Source organism: Metopolophium dirhodum, chromosome 1, assembly GCF_019925205.1.
Source record: "Metopolophium dirhodum isolate CAU chromosome 1, ASM1992520v1, whole genome shotgun sequence".
Classification (NCBI taxonomy): domain Eukaryota; kingdom Metazoa; phylum Arthropoda; class Insecta; order Hemiptera; family Aphididae; genus Metopolophium; species Metopolophium dirhodum.
Genome location: NC_083560.1, coordinates 106,910,098 through 106,930,825, shown reverse-complemented (window position 1 = coordinate 106,930,825; position 20,728 = coordinate 106,910,098). Strand labels below are relative to the sequence as shown.

The window sequence follows — 20,728 nt, the reverse complement described above, 5'->3', positions numbered from 1 at the left end:
AATCAACATAATGTATATGATGTTTTAAAAAACAAACGATAGAAAATCATAATAGGAAAAATATCACTTACATAGGTGATAGGTAGTTAATAAAATATTATTTAATTTTTATTTTTAGACTATTATTATGTATTACCATTGATTATGAATAATATTACCTATGTTTGTAATGGTATTATTTTTAAATATTCTTTGCAATTTAAGGATAATAGTTAAAGACGGCATTATGGGTTGATGGAGTTGAATTTTGAATGAAAGTGTTTAAAACAATTATAAATTTACAGCTTGTAAATAAATTAAAGTACCTAGTATTGTTTTTTTCACATTTTAATAACAATTTAAATGTAGGTAAAAAATGTGTCATGTGTGGTTTCCAAGCTAACTACTTGTGGACCAGTTCAGTTTTTAGCCACAATGATTATAATGCTGTTCCATAACAGAGTAGTCTTTGCAGTCAGTAGCTTGGAAACTAATAGGTGGAAGATTCTATTTCATATATTATAGTGATACAGAAAAAATTAAGACATTTATCATACACAGTAACAAATTAAAATATTTTATAAAATATATGTCATAGAATTCAAAAAACCACACATTGATTACAACTCTAATTATGTAATTGTTATATAACGTGTAGTTAAAATAAAAAAAATTATTCTAAGAACACTGTAAGCCTGTAAAATTTTTCTTTTAATTCTAAGTAGTTTTAGAAGGCTAAAAAAAACAAAAAAAAGTTGGTCATAATTTTTACGCAAAACTTAATTTTTGAAAAAAATTTATTTCATTTTTTGGTATTACTCAAATATAGACCCATAAAGTTTTCACCAAATATTTATATTAGCATTTTCCATAAATGTTAACATTTTCTAATTATTTTGACTCTTTTTGATTTAATTTGTTGTATAATTATTATGTTTTATTGTTCGTTAATTAATATGTATAGTTTTCATTATTTAATTAAATCTAAGCAAGTACATAAGTTTTAATTAGTGAACTTATTCAACATTATATATTGTATTTTGTAATATTAAAAAAATTATTATTATTTATTCAACAGCACGACATTTGTTATACCTACTTGTATAATTATCAATAGTATAGTAATCTAAATTTGATACATTAACAATCTTGGATACTACAGTTCACAACATATTTTTTATTGTTAGTTGAGTAATAACACAAGTTTTTTACTATCTTTTATTTTGTTATTAGTCTTAAGAAAAGTATGTATGTTTCTCAAATTGAAAATTTGTATTTAGACTTGCAATTTAACATATTCTCAATTAATAAATCCTTTACTAATTCTACCCAAAGTAATTTATAAAGCAGATTGTTTAGTTTTTTTTAAGGAACTCGGAACTAATTTTTCCATTAAAAATATAATAGCTCAATGATAAAAAGAAAAGTGTATTTAAAAACAAACAAAAAATATACTAATAGTAATAATAAGAACAGTCAAATATAGATAAGAGATCACAATTAATACTGGGACTAATAGTTTACGTTTTAACATATATAAAATAGCTATCTTGATTTTCATCAAAAATAATTATTAAATATTATTATATAACATAGACTGACTGTACAGGCAAATCATTGTACAATATAACAGTAAAAAAACATCATAAAAATAAAGGTAAAAAGGGCATTCAAAAAAAATTGTAATTAATTATTTTAATTGAAATAGATGAAGGGTTTGTTGCGTTACAAGGTTGACGTAATTTGAGGATTCCATTTTTATGCAGTCCTGAGGAAACAAATGTTCAAAATACATATATACATTTTAATTTGCAAATATATACATTTTAATTTGTTCAAATACTGACCAAGTAGCTCTACAAAAACTGTAATAGCATATCTTCTATTAGTTACGTGAATGGGGCAAATATCAGTAAACATCAAATGTGAAATATTTTTAGGAGACTGTTTTAAAATATTGGATATTATTTCCTTAATATCAATAGATAGTCGATGACATTCTTCAACTTGTTCAATAATACTGCAAATGAAATAACATAATTTTGTTTTAAAATATTAATTTATGTTAACCAAAATATTTACTTTTGAATATCCTGCAAATTATTGGGTCCAATTTGATTCAACACAATATTTTCTTGGTCAATGTTTATTTCAACATGATCAATTAGAGATTTTTCAGGCGGAAGCATTTTAGGTAATCCATATTCTGTTATTATAGACATAGGACAAATATTTGCTGTATTGAATGGAGGCCCCTTGATTGAGTTGTGTTGTTCAATTATTGTCTTATCATTTAAAAGTTTATCAACTTCACTAAGGGATGGAAATGCCATAAGAGGTTGTGGTATATCGATATGAGAAAGTTCAGGGCCAACCAATGTTTTATGGGCTACTAAACTTTGATTCACTCTATAATTTATTTTGTCTTTAAAATTCTTCCACTTAGTCTGATCAATTTTTGAGATAGGTGAAATTTCTCTTAAACTATCTTCCAAATTATTATTTATCTAAAATAGGATAAATATACTTTTGACTTGAAAATTGTAAATTATTCTAGTAAAATTTATGCAACTTTAACTTTTTATAAAATTTTATTTATGTTAATGGAAAAAAATTATGTTTACCTCATTAATTGTGTCTCGCCATACCAAACTATTATTGGTTAAACCTAGAATACAGTTTTTTTGAAAATCATTATTAAAATATTAAATTTTTTTATTATCTTATTGAACAATAATTATATTTATTCTTTATTTAAGTTAATAAAAAAGGAAAAAAATACTAAATTTACTAGAAGTAAAAACGTTGCTATAAACATAAGTTGTATCGTATAGAAGCAAGTTCTTACTGTCAAATGTTAACCATACCAGAAAAACATAATTTTGGTTAGTAGTTAAATATTATTAAATATAAATATTATTTTTTTAGAAATAACTGCACAGTGCGCATTGTATGCAAATATTTATTAAAAGTGGTTACTTACATTCTTCAACTAAAGGAAGCAGAGATAAATGAGGTAATGAATTGTTTTTGCAATGGTTATAAATACTGTAAAAAACACAACTTATATTAATATAAATAAGATTATTTTAAACGCCTTATTATATAAAACAAATAACAGCAATCCCATAACTATTAAATATATTGTTTTGATGATTAGGTTTAGATGATGATAGTTAATAGCTGCTATATTTTACAAATTGGATAGACTAAAATAATGAAAAAGAGCTTCATAGCAATATTTATTATCCAAGATTTTGATTTAGAAAAATTAGTTTTCAGAAATAAATATCATTCTAATTATGCAACTAGGTATTTAAAAATATTAAAATTGTAGAAAAAAATGTATTACGTACCAAATGTTTGAAGTATTGCTGTAATTAAATTTTTCATTATTAGTTTTATAACTATCCATAGTCATTTCATTATTAAAAACTGCATCTAGATCCTAATAAAAAAAATGAGAATAATTTTAGAATTAATTAATTATAAGTAATACTAATTGTAATGAAGTATAGATATCACTATAATAAACTTTTTTTTCATTTTAGGTGCTTCACTGAATGTATTAATTTTACAATAATAAGTCCATACATGTAGAGTTACAGAAAAATTGCTTCGATTTTAAGCTTAGAGAAGGGTTTCTAATAGCAAACTGTATTTAGTTGGTACTTTTGAGAGTTCAAAATTAAACATTTTTAAATTAATTCTTATAGGAAATATAGTAAGTTTTGAAAATGTAATACAAGGTTTCTCATAAATAGTTCAAATTGGAACCAAAAAATGTAAAATATATATTAACTGTTTATACTGTATAACTATAAATAATATAATTAATTACTATAAAAATTAATAGCAATAAATGTATATAAAAATAGGCTGACCGGCTACGATCAGACTCATTTTTTGTATGCAGTGATTTATAATTGGTTTAAAATTGTATTCATTATATTGACCTACTCTATGACAAGATACTCTCAACTCCTACTGTACAACAGAATGGTTACCTATTTTTAACCCCCCTGTTTATTATTTTTCATGAATGATAAAACTATAAAATACAAATACAGCTTATGGGGAACAACTAAAATATGATTTTGCTTAATATATATTATGTAATTTAAAAACAAAAATTAGAATTATTATTTTCTGAATATATTAAAAATATACAATACTTTGTTTTCTTCTAGTTCCATATTTAATGTAAGCACAGCAAATGGTATAATAAGTTTATTACGGTACATAGCGTATCTTATAGGTAAATGGTCTATAGATTGATTAGTACACTTCAACATCATACATTCAAGTGGTCTCTAATAAATCAAATAATAATTAAGTAATTAATCATGACTACTTGTATACAATAGTTAAAAGTATTACATCAAACATCTCTCCTTGAAGTTTCTTCAACCGGTTTCTAAGTACTTTACTGTTTTGTTCAATGAGTCTTTTCTTAAACTGTATGAAACAATTTATGATCAAAAAAATATTAATAATATTTATTATTACAACCTATAATTAAAAGGTATTTTGAATGTTCTGTATGAATTTGTAGATAGTTAGTTATTTCTACACTATTGAAAATATTGTTAGCGGTAAATTGTTAATCTACATAAAATAAATATATTATAGCAGGCCATTTTTAATTACTATAATACATTCATATTTTGTTATAACAATTAATTGTATTTACAGAAGTTTAAATAAACAAGTTATTTTTAATTTCTCAAATAATTATAAAATAATAAATTTAAACTGGAACAATGTGCATCTTATTTCTTAATTCAATGGTTAAGCTCTCTCCGGTTATTTAATCATATTTTAGTTTAAAATATTATTTATCAGGGTTTATACTGATACAATTTGAGCCCCCCCCCCCCCTCCCCACCCATAAAAATATCCCTAGTTTCGCCAATAACTAAAATACATGTAGGTACCTAACAACTGGAAAAATAAATAGTATAATAATTTAAGATAGATAAAAATTATACTTAAGTCTACAGTAAACTAGAAAATTACTTACTTTTTTTTTTGGAACTACACCAGGTATTTTTCTTTTTAGTGATTGATTTGTTTCGGGGGAACAATGTTCAGTAGGCTTCTAAAAAAAATAGTAGTTTCATATTATCTATTTTGATACTATTTTAAGGCAGCGTTAATACTTAATCATACAATAGTACCTTAAACTGATTTTGTGTTTCTTGTAGATTCGTTAAATGCTGAGGTAGCTCCATTAATGATTCAACTCTAATTTGTTCAACTTGTAAATTTAGTGTACATTGTGGTTGTTCTATTATTTGTTGTGGTTCTAGATTTTTAGGCTGTATATCAAAATCCATTAATTGTTGTTCGAAATCATTTTTAGGCAAAAGAGGTATCTCTACGAGAACATCTTGATTGATAACTGGAAACTCTTCAATTGGTTGAATGAATAACTAGAAAAAATAATATACTAATAATAATAAATCAGCAATACTGAAATGTTGAATTTACAACTTGTAGTTGGTCTAACTCCGATATTTTATTAACATCACCAATATTTTCTTCAGTGTTCAAACTTAATATATTTTGACTATGTAGTTTTGGATCATTAAAAGCCTATATAAAAATAATAAGCATTTTATTATTGAAAATTTTACATAATACCTGAGGCGCAATATATGTTAATTATTAGTCTTGCTCTGCTATGTACTTATCATAGTACATGCGAAAGTTATTTATTATTATTTTCAATTTAAAATAGTTAATTCATAATTATTAGCACATCAAATATCTCATACAAACATTTTAAAAATGTATTAAATGCGAAATGAATTATATAAAACATTTAATTGATGCAGTAACTTCTTAACTATAGTTATTTTTGGGGTACTAATGTCATACTTCATAAATTATTAAAATATACTTACTGTTTGGTTTAGAACATTTGTCTGAAGTAATTTCATTTCTGTAGTATTTGAAGTGTGTCTTGGATTATTCTATAGAAATTAAGATTTTAAGGAACAAAACAAAAAATTAGGTTAGCCATTTTTGTAAAAAATATATTTAACGTGGAACTAATTAACAATGTATTGTTTTATTATTATAACTTGGTATTTGTTCAATATGTATATTTTTTACAAACAAAAGTTACTACAAGTGACCTAAATTTTTTTTTTAATACTTGATACATATTATATAGTGATGTAGATAGTTAAAATTTTAATTTTTCATATAATTATTACTAGGGATCCTTTTTATAGTATTAATATATACAGTTAGTATTTTATCATATATTTTTTAATCAGCTTTATTGATTAAAACTTAACATAAATAACTTGGTAACTATAAATCTAGTAGTCCCACTATCTATTAATTATAAAAATAAAACTTTAATATGCATACTAATAGTTTTCTTTTTATAAATTTCATACTGAATAGTTGAATAATTTTAAAATAAATATGATTTACTAATTGATTATTATATTTATTAAGTATATTGTTACCTACAACACATTTACACATATACCATTATTGTAAAGTTTTATCTAGTATCTACACAATTTTGTTATTTATATTATGTTAAAATTTTGTGGGTATCCAACTGTCAGTTCTAATTATTTTACATCCAAATACTATATTATTCTAAACCAATAGCTCTTCTAGTTTAGTCCACGGTATGAAAACTGACCCCCCGCAACCCTCGCGCCATACCATACGATACCAAGCCTGGAATCTATGAGTTCTTAAGCTAAGCCAGTTAAAGCAGCCATGTTGCGAGAGCGCTAAACTTATCAACTAAATATATAATAAATACGGACAGATGCCAGTTTTTGGGTAGCGGACTATAGAATCTAAAATTATTTATATGATTTAATAACATGCCACTTACTAAAAAAACACCTATCTCATTGAGGTTTGTTTCTAGGCTAGATACTTGATCTTGATTTAATGATTGAACTTTCTGGCCTAAAATAAATTATTTAAATTAAATATAGGTACTCAATTGGATTAGACAAAAAAAAAACATTAATCATTGGTAGGTTAGGTAAATGAGTTAAACAACTAAATTCACAAACACTGTTAAAATTCATTAAGGAATATTAATCCCCTAATGCAGCAGTTCCCAACGGCGCCCTTTTTGAACTAAGGTTTTTTTTTAAAGGCATCCTTCCCAAGTCATAGCATGACTAGTCAAAAGAAATAGAAAAAATGAATAAAAACTAGAAAAAATTGTATATCTATTTAATTAAAATTATACATAATTTATACATTTTCATTTACATAATTGTAATTGTTTCTATCATCTCCATAATCAGTTTTCAAATATAATTTTGGACTGTATAAAATTCTACGGCAGCACAGCACCCCTATAAAGATACCGCGACGCATACTTTGAGAACTGCTGCCTTAACGGCATAATGTTTACTATTTGTTTGAAAAAGGAATAAAAAAATATGTTACTTTGAGTTTGTTCTTTGTTATGTGATTCATTAGTAGCATCTGATTCCATTTTTTGTTTCTTTTTAGGCATTTTGTCTCTAAGTTAAAATCAATTTATATAGATAGTAGTACATAAGACAAAGTATTAAATCAGGCAACTTATAAAATTCTAGCTATTCTGAAATAAGCTGATAAATAGCATAATCATTTTTTATTGTTTTTAGTAACTGAATGTAGATAGGCAATTTGAGAAATGCCTGGACATTTTATAGAATGCTCAAGTCATGATAGTAGGTCATAGTGCTTAATATTATCTAACAGTACAAGAATAAAATATTTTCAATAGTAATATTATATACCATTTATAGCAATTTCATAAGACATTTTTAATCAGCTGAAAAATGTTTTAATATGATAAATAAAATATTGCGCTGACATCCTCTTAATATTAGTACTTATAATATATACAAAATGCTGGATATTAAATTACGGTTTACACTGTAACTGATATGCCCCAATATTTTATATTCAACAGTATATTATTATTATTACTCACTGAAAATTAACTCAACTTACTATATCTTTAAATAGGTATTAAAATTTTAAAGAATATTCTATGAAATTACTAGACATTATGTATAATGTATATTTTATTCCTTTGCAGGATATGTTAGGTAAAAGTAGCCACTATTAGATAGGAATTTTATTAAATACCAGACTAAATACTTTGACTTGTAACATAAATAGTTCTTATAATTACAGAAATATATACAGAAATACTTACACAGCTATTTTGTTCTTGTATAAAGCCTTTGTGGAATTGGTACAATAACCTAAACATTTTTTTTAACCATAATCAATTTAAATATTTATATCAATATATATATAATTATTATATTATATAAATGGAAATGCAATTATATGTTAGCAGTGACTATCTGTAGATGGTAATTTTTTTTTTTACATCACATGCAAATTTATTAATATGGAATATAGATACCTATTAATAGTTATATATATATATATATATGACATAATATAATAGGTATGTTAATGTAGTCTGTTTAACACAAATTTTTTTGAGTGTGTACAGTAAAACTGCCTTATAACAATAAAGTATAATCAATATACTGTATGTTTTAGTCTCCTATGATGGAAACTTATGTATAACGAAAAAAATAAGTTGGAACCGAGTGATTCCGTTATAAGGAGATTTTACTGCAATTGAATATAGTGAAAATACATTTTATTCTAGATAATTAATTTAAGTGACCATTCTGTATATTTTTAAATGGTTTAAAATACAAAAAAAAACATACAAGAAGTTTTAGATAATATTCATGCCTCAATTTTAAAATTAATTGATTAATAATAATTAATAACTGTACAGTTATAAATATTAACTTACTGTAATACACTTTTGTAGCATTTGTATGTATTAAAATTAAGCCAATAAAAGCTTGACTTATCAAAACAAATGGATATTTAATGCGTTGAAAATCATTTTGTAAAAACTTTAAGGTTGACGAAATAGCAACTATATCATCAAAGTTAAGCAAAAGTATAATTAATTGATCACTGAAACAAAAAATATAAATACATATAATTATTATATAAGTAATATTAATATCATCATTTAACAATTATTTATTATTTATTTTAATTTATGTTTACTTAAATGGGGCATTTTATAAAGATTTTATTTGAACTGGCGACAGCTTGATATTATATTATTATTTATTGTTAAAATCAAATACAAATATTGACCATATTTAATACCATACTGAAGAAAAAAATTGATACTGTTAACACTTAACAGCTGGCTTAACGTGATACACATATAATATTATATACCTATATGTAGAAAATATGTTTAAAATCGGTATTACTCGAAGACTAATTTAATGACTGAAAAAAAAATAACAGATTAACTGATTATAAGTACAACAGAATTCTTAAATCATGATTCTTCAATTCTTCATAGGTAAATGTTATTTTTCTGAAATTAGTAAACTCATAATTTTAACTAATAAGGAATTACTGGATATACCTTTATATGTAGTTGATTTTCAATCGAAAAGGAAACCACGTTGAATAAGAGCATTATTAATCAATTTAACGACTAGGCATCGGATTTATATGTATTAAAAAAATGGAAATATGTATTTTTTTTAAAAAAGTAAGTTAAAATATACAACAATACCAGTGGCTTAATAATATCTTACTGCATTAGGCAAGAATATATTTTACTATTAAAAAATTATTATTAGGTATAAGGAAAACAGCAATAGTTTTTAAAAGATACAAATGTACAATTATTGAGGTTAATAATATATTATTATATTATTATTTCTTACCACATCCAGGGGACATCTAATTTCCGAAAATCACTATTCGTCTTAAAATATTTCTCGAGACATTTTCCATCAGTAAACACGTTAAGTGGCACATTCAACATACCGTTGGGATCCACACCACGGATCAGCCGATGGAAGTGCTTATTATAAAAATCCATGACCTGTAATGACGATGAATAGTGAATACAGAATGAATAGCACAACAATTTTAAGACAGACCAATTTTTAAACACCGACAAAAAATTGTCTAATCAACTGTCAAGTATCGATTATCGAGTAGGTACCTCAAACAAGTAACCACGGCTAACAGAACAATAGCCAACTGTGCAAAGACAAAAGTTACAACTCAGTACTGAGTACTAGCAAATAAAATGATGGAAATCCCGATTTTAGCGGTTAACAGTAAAGTTGCCAGTAGTGGGCCGCTGGCCGCCTGTCAATAGCGTCGGCAAGACTCGTCAATTTATTGCGAACGGGGACCAAAAAATACGAAAATGTGCGGTGGTAGTCGCACACAATTTTTATTTGGAAATGTTGAATGCGAGCATCGGTCTTAGGTTTTCAATAATATTTTTCTCTACGGATATTATTTTTTGACAATGCAAAGTTGTATTTTATATGTCTGTATAAGAGCAAGCAAACTCTTATAGTTTCAATGATAGGTACGTAGATATTTTTGGTAAATTAGGTAATAACCATAGAAAAATTAATTTTAGTATTCTACTATGATAATAACATTAAAGACAACATTATATTATTATAGATAAAGTGCATTAATGCATACTGCATAACATTACTGCTAAATTGAATAATATTTGATATTATATGTGTAGGTAATTCGTTACGTACCTACATTATAATAATGAATTTGATTTGGTATTATGCCTTATTTTGGTCATTATGACATTATAGGTAAACAAATACATAATAATTTAATTATTTTTAATTATTTCATCATTGATTAAACTATTAAAGTACGTTAATAATTCTTTTTAGTTTATACCTATATTTTTTAATTTAATTTCGATCATGTAAGATAGTAATAAAAATTGAGATTATATCTAGGTACCTATATAATAATATAACTACTTTTTTACTGTGAATACTTCGATAAATAAAACATTTGAGTAGGTAGGTACCTATTTTAAAGTTCAGCCAAATAATACAATGTCGAATATATGCGATTATGCTGCATACAATATTAATGTAAAACATGAAAATCGGTCCAGTTAATTTATAACTTATAAGGTAAAATAATATATTTTATAAACAATTTGAAAGTAATTGAAGTAGGTATCTATAAATATTTTTTTCATGTAGGTACCTATTTGTATTTGTACTCAAATACTATTTTTGCTGAGTATTCAAATACTTTTCAAAATAAGTATTTATAGGTATAAGACCTAAAACTGATTAGAGGGGGAATACTTTCTTGGCATCAACTAAACTAGTTATGACAGGCATCAAAATAAAAAATATAAAAAATACTCATCATTATAAAATTAATACATTCATCGCAACGCTCAAAATCTAAAATGCATAAAATGTTTAATTTATAATATACCTCAGTCCTCAGGTTTCAAAATTTAATACAAGATTTTCCATAATTTTATGGACACAAATTTAGGCTTATATTTTTCAAATGGCAAAAACGCCATAACTCAAAATTTGGACACTCGAGAAATTCTTTGAAACTGTTCGACACTTTTTCGTTCTTAAAAAATAATCTTTCAGTGGTAGCCAGTAGGTACATATAACTTCAAAATTCTTTCGATAGCAGGCATTAGTGTGAGCCATCTGGTTTTACTGTAGCCCAGTAATTTCTGGAACTAAGTTCCACCGCCTCGCAAATTGTATTTTTTACTTTCATTAATTTTTGGTCTGTATACTGTATTTTGGTGTATGGTCATCTCATTTTATACTTCTACTATATAGATGCTATTTTAATTATTTTGCAGATGTAACACACATTTTTGATTTTGTAATTTGGATTGTGTAATGTACTAATGTTATTTTATGGAGTTTGAATTTAATTTTATGTAATATTTTTAGTTTTTGAATAAAGCAAAGAATGTATTGATTTTACAAAGATTTGTTTTTTAAAAAAAATTATCATTTTTATTTTTGTGTCTTTATGTACACATTATTGTAAATATTTATACATTACTACCTAGTACCTAGTAGGTAGTCGAAATATTGGTTCGATTGTCAATTTCAGTATTTCCGGTGGAAAAGTGAATCTGGTTGGTTCAAAATTTATTCGGGAGGCCAAAATTTAAATTTATCAGTATAGTTTTCAAAAGCGCCGAGAAAAAAATTAAGGTTAAAAGTAAAAGAAGGGACACTTTTACACAAAATCAGTTTTTGACTAATTCGATTTTGGTTTTTTGTGTAAGTCTAAATGACAGATACATGACATTTTCACAAAATGCTTATATTAGCATTTTGTATATACCATACAATTTTCAAAATATTTTGACTCATGTTGAGTTATTTATAGGCGTATGAAATTTTCAATTTTTATTAGTTTTTCTTTAATTAGGTTATGTCCAAAAACAAATTTTCGCTCGGTTAAAAAACATGAAAATATAATACAAGGTTCATCATGGGTTGTTGTCAGTGCAAATTAAAAAAAAAGTCTACCGGAATGTCAAATTAAATTTTTATGAGTGTTTGAAGTTCCAATGTTTAGAACTCACTCAATTTCTCATGGAATGATTTTCTTATTTGTCGTAATTCAAAATACATTTTTACTGAATGTTTATTTTATCATTTTCTATACTTGATAACATTTTCGAAATATTTAAACTATTGTTTTTAGCTGTTTACCGACATTTTAAGCGTTAAATTATTTTAGATTCTGAGCGAAGCGATGAATGTATTGATTTTACAATGATGTGTGTTTTTTTTTAATTTTTTTTAATTTTTTTAATTTTTTAATTTTTTTTTTTTTGTGTCTGTCATCACCTTTTAGGACAGTAAAAGTGCTTGGATTTTCTTCAATAGTAACTTTTCTGATAGGAAAGTGAATCTAGTTGGTACTTTGGGGAGTCAAAAATAAAAATCCCAGTAGTTTTCACAAGCGACGTGAAAAACAAAAGAAAAATTAAAAAAAAAACGGGAATTTTTACGCAAAATCTGTTTTTGAGAAAATAGATTTTGGTTTTTGGTGTAACTCTAAAACAAATGACCGTAGGGACATGAAATTTTGACTGAATGTTTATATTAGCATTTTCTATACACCATAAAATTTACAAAATAATTTGACTCTTTTTGAGCTGTTTACGGACATTGTCAGTTTTCAATTTTTTTAGTTTTTTTTTCTAAAAATATCAATAAAATTGTATCTGTTGAGTAAAAATGCTTGAAAATTTAATAGAAGGCTCCTAGGTTATTGTTTCAAAGGCAGATGAAAAAAATTAAAAATCCTTAGTCAAAGTTTTTATTTATAAGCATTTAAAGTTCAAATTTTGACAAAATACAGAAAATACACGAAAATTAGCAAACTATTTTGAGTTGAGAATTCATAAAAATTTTTCTTTTTAAATCTAAGATTTAAAAATGTAATATAAGATTACTCATAAGTTTGTCTACCTTTATCAAAAAAAAAATGTCTACAAGAAACTTAAATTAAATTTTTATGAGCGTCTGAAATTTATATTTTTACAACATTTGATATTTACTCGATTTCTCATGTAACAATTTTCTTATTTTATTGTAATTAAAAAACGAATGACTGTAGATACTTGAAATTTTGACTGAATGTTTATATTAGCATTTTCTATACACCATACAATTTTGAAAATATTTTGACTCTTTTTGAGCTGCTTACGGACATTGTCAGTTTTCAATTTTTATAGTTTTTTTTCTATAAATATCAATAAAATTTTATCTGTTGAGTAAAAAAGCTTGAAAATTTAATAGAAGGCTCCTAGGTTATTGTTTCAAAAGCAGATGAAAAAAATTAAAAATTCTTAGTCACAGTTTTTATTTATAAGCATTTAAAGTTCAAATTTTGACAAAATACGGAAAAATCACGAAAATTTAACAATTTTCTTATTTTATTGTAATTGAAAAACGAATGACTGTAGATATTTGAAAATTTCACTGAATGTTTATATTAGCATTTTCTATACACGATAAAATTTTGAAAATATTTTGACTCTTTTTGAGCTGTTTACGGACGTTGTCAGTTTTCAAATTTTTTAGTTTTTTTTTCTATAAATATCAATAAATTTTTATTTGTTGGGTAAAAAGCGTGAAAATTTAATATAAGGCTCCTGATATATCGTTCTAATAGCAGTTGAAAAATATTAAAAATACATAGGCACAATTTCTTGCATTAGGCAACATTTATCAAATTTATAATTTATTAATTATTTTGTGGTTAAAAATGTATAAAATGTTTAACTTTTATGGCTAAAGATTGAAAATTTAAAACAAGGCTCCACGTAAATAGGTTATATATAAATTACTTTATTCACAATAATATCATCAAATATACTTGGTAATATCATAGGCTGACTGACCGTTTTCGCTCAGAATCGTTTTTCTTATACAATGATATTATATCATTGAATTCAAATTTAACACCATCCATTACAGTGACCCACTTGTAACCTACTGTACAGCAGAGCGACATCCACTTATCCACCTTTTTTTAATTAATAAGTTTAGTTATAATATTATACAATATAAATAAAATAATATTCGTATTACCTATTAATATTTCGTAATACTCAGTACCTATATACTATATATTTTACATAATAAAATTGTTCTATCGTAACTGTATATAGATTTTTAAATTATTTGAAGAAAAAAAAGTATATTTAGGTAGTTAAAGGATTATTATATTTTAAGGTTTTTTTAGAGCATATTAAAATCTTATTTTAAACTTTTAAGAACCTAATTATCCGCTATTAACTCTTTACTTATAAGAAAATATTACAGATAATCTAATAAGTAATAATCTATAGTTTCGTTATAAGTCGTCCGCCTTTTTTTTTAGTTTTTTTTCGAAAAATGTCAACATAATTTTATCATTGGGTCAAAAAATTTGAAAATGTAATACAAGGCTCCTACAAATATATTGTTACGCAATAGCATTTGAAAAATATTAAAAATACATAGTCACAATTTTTTTAATAATCATTTTAAGTTTATTTTTTAAAAAATTTATCAAATTGATAATTTATAAATTATTATGTAGCCTTATGTACCTAGGTGGTTAAAAATTTATAAAATTCGTGGGCACAAATAATACTAATTCAACTTACCGGCTATACGGCTACCGCATTAATAATACTTTATAATAGGTAACAATATAAATATAATGTAAAATATCCTTGTCACTTTAAATTTAATACAAGGCTCCTGATATATTGTTACAATAGTAGTTGAAAAATATTATAAATACATAGGCACAATATTATTTATAAGCATTTAAAGTTCGAATTTTGACAACATTTATCAAATTTAAAGTGTAATAATTATTTTGTAGTCAAACATTTATAAAATGCTCAACTTTTATAGCTATTGATTAAAAATTTAAAACAATGTTCCATGTAAATAGGTTAAATAAAAATTACCTTATTCACAATAGTATCATAAAATATACTTAGTAATATCGTAGGCTGACTGACGGTCTTCGCTCATAATCGTTTTTCTTATACATGTATAATATTATATATGATATATCATTGAATTAAAATTTAACATAATCTATTACTGTGACGCTCTTGCAACCTATACTGTAAAGCAGAGTAGTACCCACTTGCTCGCATTTTTTAAGAGGATGTCAGGCGTCAGCGCACTATTTGTTTTCTCTTCTGGCCCGCACGCGCAACATAGACAAAACGCATTTACGCAGAATCATATTTTCTATGTTTTTAAGTAATCTTAGAGTAAAATCACCCATTATAAAAAAAAGAAAGAGAATAATTTTTTGAGGGGAATGACATATTGATTTGTCAAAATACTTTAAAACAATTTAAACATAATTTAAATTTACAACATTTTTTGTTAATTTTGAAATTAGAACACAAAGTCAAATAACAATAAAACATAAAATCGATAAGTCATTCCCACAAATATACAATTCTCTATCTTTTTGTAATTGGTGATTTTACTCTAAGATTACTTAAAAACAGAAAAAATGATTCTGCGTTAATACGGTTTGTCTAATAGTACATCGTACACACATAGGTAGCTGGCAGGTTGTTTTACACTACATACTTCCACGTTCCGCTCATTATTCTTATTATAACTATATAGGTACCAACTCCACTCGAATTACATCTAATCCAGTGGTTCTCAATAACCGGTGTAATCACCGTATTGTCTGTCGCCAAAAAAATGTGATGTTTATATTGTAACTTTAAGTGTTCAAAGTATAAATATATGATATATTACATTATTATGGCGTTACGACGTGATGGTAAAAACTACAGGTAAGAAAACAATTGTGAAGATTTTCAATTTACATATATATTGTACCTATGTAGGTTTATAATTGTTACTTTTTCAAAAATCCAATAATTGTTTTAAGAGTGTCGCCACTTTTATGAATCTAAATTATTAGAGTCTCGTCGTAAAAAAAAAGATTGTGAAGCATTGATCTCAATTTTAACATTTAAATGCTTATTAATCAAAAACTATTTTATCAATATCCGATTTTAAAACATCCACAATTTCACTGTTTCCAATTATGAAATTTAAAAAAATCGGTTGTTATTAAAGGAATTAAATAAAACATTATAATATTAAAAGGAAAAAGGAAGAAAACGCCCAATGTTCTCCTATCAATTTTTTTAGAACACAGTGATTTGTTGATTTTTTTTATTACCAATTACTCATTAATATTAATTTCCAGTTAAAATGTACAAAACTTTTTCTTTTAAGGTATCAAATATAAAAAGCGGGTAAGTGGATGTCGCTCTGCTGTACAGTAGGTTACAAGTGGGTCACTGTGTATAATGGATTGTGTTAAATTTGAATTCAATAATATCATATCATTGTATATTTGTATACGAAAAACGATTCTGAGCTGAGACGGCTTATATTATACTTATCTATAGGAGACGGTTTGCAGGTCTGGTTATTTTATATTGTTATAATATTTTATTACGGCCTGTCGCCTGTAAGTTGAATTAATATTATAAGTTACAGCAAAATAACTAAATTTTTATTTTTATTTTTATTCGTTTCTATGGTGATAAACAAAGCGTTAGAAATTAAAATCCCATTTTTAGCGGTTTTTTGTAATTTGTCGGTGTTTTTTCCGTGGCATTAAATAACTATTGAGAAAATGACCTCTCTAAAAAACAATCTTGATCCAATTTTCTAAAAGATAAGATATTATATGTTGAAATCGAAGCACTCCTTATTCTAGTAGAAATTTTGTATCCAAGATAAAAAAAAAATTAACACCATTGTAAAATCACTAGATCCAGGGCTCAGCTCAGAATCTATAAAAACTGATTTTTCTAAAAATCTAGTGATTTTATAAATACTATTCAAATTATACATATAAAAAACATTTCCTTCCAAAATACAAATATTCAGTTAGACTTAATTACCTAGCTAGTTAAATATTGATAGTCACTCTGTATACTCGTATACCTATAAAAGGTATTATAGTAATTACCAACTAATTATAATAGTTTAAATTTCAAGTCAGATTATTATCCATTGTATTATAATTATACCTAACACAATAAATAATACAATAACAAGGCTCAACTAAGTTATATCTATGTACCTATATATGCATATTGTGTAACTCTTGGGGAAACTCTAGGGGAAACTCTTGCACTTCAATATTGCAATTTGTACAACTGCCCCTCGACCCTCATTTTTTTTATAAGAATCAGTTTATACTGTTTTTTTTCTTTGTTGAAAATTCTTTGTCCTTGTACGAATACGAGCGAAAAGAAGTTACATAACATTTTTACCAGCTTCATAAATGAGTTTGTGTGTTATTATTGACGCTTTTTAGATACTAGAGCAATATACTATACACCACTGCCAGAGTGCCTGCATGGCTGCATCTGGTATTCGTCAGTGGTCCGTACATATTTTTTAATATTTTAAACAACATTAGCAGGGTAATAACGTAAGGAAGGTACCATTAAAATTGTATGAAAAAAAACTACTTATCAATTTATTATTAATATAATAAAAATTCATATTAAAACGTTATTTAGTTGATATTTTATATGACATTGTATATTATTCATTAATACGATATTTAATAAGAGTACCTACGTACTTTTGTTAATATCCGGGGCAGACCCCCCAGTCTGTACAATATTATGGGCTACTTATTTAAAATTGTTATTATAAATAATAGATACTTTTGAACATAATTTATAGATTATTATAGTTGATATTATATTACTATCAACAATTAAATGTTTGCTAGAGAACGATTCGGGGGGAATCCCCCTGAATAATAGTTGTATCTCTATGAATTAATGATAATTATTTTTTATTATACTATACTATCTAATAATAATTTAAATTTTTATTGCAATACGCCTGTGCCCTATAACCCTATTACCTATAACCTACAACTATACCTATAATTTATTATATAAATCACTAATCACTACTCACTTTAATAACTATCAACGGAGTTCCAACTTCCAACGTTCAATGTCCAATATGTATGTACCTATTATAATATATTATGTTTACCTTCTGATAATACTATATAAACACTGCCACATTAGACACCACAACACTAGTAATGTTAGTATGTTAGCATTTTTTACTTTTATTTGTCACTCATACCCATGCGTCGTAGCATGTTAATTGTTAATATAATGTAATAATATATACCTATGTATTTAATAGGTACCTAGCGTAGACAAATATATAAACAAACAGACAAAATTCGAAGTTAAATAAAAACCTTTAATAATTCATATTTGATTATGGCTCTGAATATTGAAAAGGATATTTCAATCGATATATTATAATATGTAATATTAAAACTATTTAATTAAATATTTATTAATATTAATTATATTAATATATTAATATTTATATTGAAAGAAGAATAAAATTATTACAATTGTTTGGTTAGGTACCTACCTAATACATAATACCTATATATTAAAAAGTGGATAAGTGGGTAATACTCTGATGTACATTAGATATCTAGATAGTCACTGTAATGGATGTATATAACTTGAATTCAATGATATAAAATCATTGAATACGAAAAACGATTCTGAGCGAAGGCGGTCTGTCAGCCTATAATATTAGTAAGTATATTTGATGATATTATTCAGTTATTGTAATTAAAGTTATTTATTTTTTGTCACGCCTGCACTGAAAGTTTAGTTTTTGATGACGGTGGAAACGTTGGAAAGATACCTTTTTCCGTCCAGCGGGCGGTAAAGTGGGAATCCCAAAAAGTACCGGACAGTGTAGTGGAAATCCCCAAAAGTGCTGGGCGCGCATATCACGCGTATATACATACACTTTTAGTTGCACCTTATGAATCATATTACCTATCACCTCCATGCATGACGCTTAAAATAAATAAAACCAAATCGTTTTTTTCATAAAGTATTGTTTTTGTAGAATAATCTAGTTGTTGCATAGATCCCTGCATTACCTTTACCGTGCTCGATGAACACAGAGGCGTGAAAAAAAATAGTATGTTTGGGCGTTTGGCTAGTGCGGGAAGGCAATTTTAGTCTTGGGCGATATGAGGCCCTCGCCTGTGGGTCGTGGCCACACACATCACCCACGACTGAAAATTGAAAAGCTCACTTCTTGCCCTTGCCACACAATAGTTCAATAGACTATTGCTATTAGGAATTAGGAATTAGTATTTTTTTTTAAATTTTTATTAGCTTCCAACCAAAAGTTATAATAGAAGGCATTAGTAGTTAGTACAACAGTATGTTAAGTTAATTTTTGCCGAAAAAATTGTACTTGAAAATGTCATTGTGTAATAATATAATAATATACTCTAAAAGTTTCATATATCCAAAAAAATATTTTTAAACAATTACAACAAAATAACTAAAACCGTTATTCTTGGTTTTAATATGTATTTCTCCAAATTTAAACTTAAAATGTATTTAAAAGATAAATATGTTCATACATTTTTTAGATTTGTTAGTAACAGTATAAACTATTTATTAGGATCAATGTTTTACATTTTAAGGCCTTAAATTTAAAAATTGAACATTTTTTAATTTTCAACTACAAAATAATTTGAAAATTTTCAGTAATTTATCAAAATCTTGTCAAAATGTTAACTATAAATACTTTTAAAAAAAATCGTGCCTATATGGATCTTTAATATTTCTCAACTGCTATAATAACTACTTATGAGAAACGTTGTATTAAATTTTATTGAAAAAAAAAACACCCACATCATTGTAAAATCGATAAATTCATCGCTCTGTTCAGAATCTAAAAATTATAAATATAATATGGTACATAGATATTTTATATTAATATTTTGTTGTAAATATTTTATAGCTGTTCAGTATAAAAATATGATTATAATATTATGAACATGACATATAGGTATTATTAAATTTTTTGCTAAAATAAAATTGTAAATTTAGCGTTACGGTGACGCTAATCTGAGCGATGAGAATTTGTTTAGACCTCTGACCTAGAGAATCTATTGGACTGAACTCAAGCACTTAGTCGAACCCCCTCCTTCCAACCAAAATTGAAATGTCATTCATGCAATCATGCATTCATGCCTATATTATGATATCGCAGTAATACATGTATTGTGTAAAACGCGTATGTGCAATGCCATTCAGCGCCGTTTTCGTATTATTATTATTACTATTTATTATCAATCACGGCAGCGTCGACGCCTTATCATAAACGCGCGACGCCGACGCGCCGACGACATCGCGAACTCGCGACTGCGCGAAACGACCTCCACGTCCACGTCTGGACGGGCCAGCTACCAGCCCACCGCTAAG

At 25.8% G+C, this 20,728-nt stretch overlaps 1 protein-coding gene across 2 annotated transcripts; it reads right to left on the bottom strand.

The window, feature by feature from the left end:
- Nucleotides 1-1,367: 1,367 nt before the first annotated feature.
- Nucleotides 1,368-10,083, bottom strand: LOC132934830 (uncharacterized). Of its 2 annotated transcripts, XM_061001211.1 has the most exons (18): nucleotides 9,978-10,083; nucleotides 9,759-9,919; nucleotides 8,810-8,979; nucleotides 8,186-8,234; nucleotides 7,423-7,499; nucleotides 6,851-6,927; nucleotides 5,889-5,957; nucleotides 5,473-5,577; nucleotides 5,160-5,414; nucleotides 5,003-5,080; nucleotides 4,360-4,437; nucleotides 4,155-4,292; nucleotides 3,336-3,427; nucleotides 2,963-3,027; nucleotides 2,604-2,647; nucleotides 2,062-2,486; nucleotides 1,827-1,999; nucleotides 1,368-1,747 (listed from the first exon to the last, which is right to left on the bottom strand). In XM_061001211.1, the coding sequence occupies exons 2-18, from the start codon at nucleotides 9,914-9,916 to the stop codon at nucleotides 1,650-1,652; spliced, it is 2,151 nt and encodes a 716-aa protein (XP_060857194.1). In that variant the 5' UTR covers nucleotides 9,917-9,919; nucleotides 9,978-10,083; the 3' UTR covers nucleotides 1,368-1,649. The 2 variants fall into 2 exon arrangements, with proteins under 2 accessions (XP_060857194.1, XP_060857195.1); XM_061001212.1 differs by lacking the exon at nucleotides 9,978-10,083 and having other exon boundaries at nucleotides 5,476-5,577; nucleotides 9,759-9,965.
- Nucleotides 10,084-20,728: the final 10,645 nt, after the last annotated feature.

Coding starts and splice junctions, on each gene's coding strand:
- LOC132934830 (XM_061001211.1), bottom strand. CDS start 9,916: ATGGATTTTTATAATAAGCACTTCCATCGGCTGATCCGTGGTGTGGAT. Junction 5,578..5,888: donor CAAATGTTCTAAACCAAACA/GTAAGTATATTT, acceptor ATTTTTATATAG/GCTTTTAATGATCCAAAACT. Junction 5,415..5,472: donor AGTTAGACCAACTACAAGTT/GTAAATTCAACA, acceptor TATTTTTTCTAG/TTATTCATTCAACCAATTGA.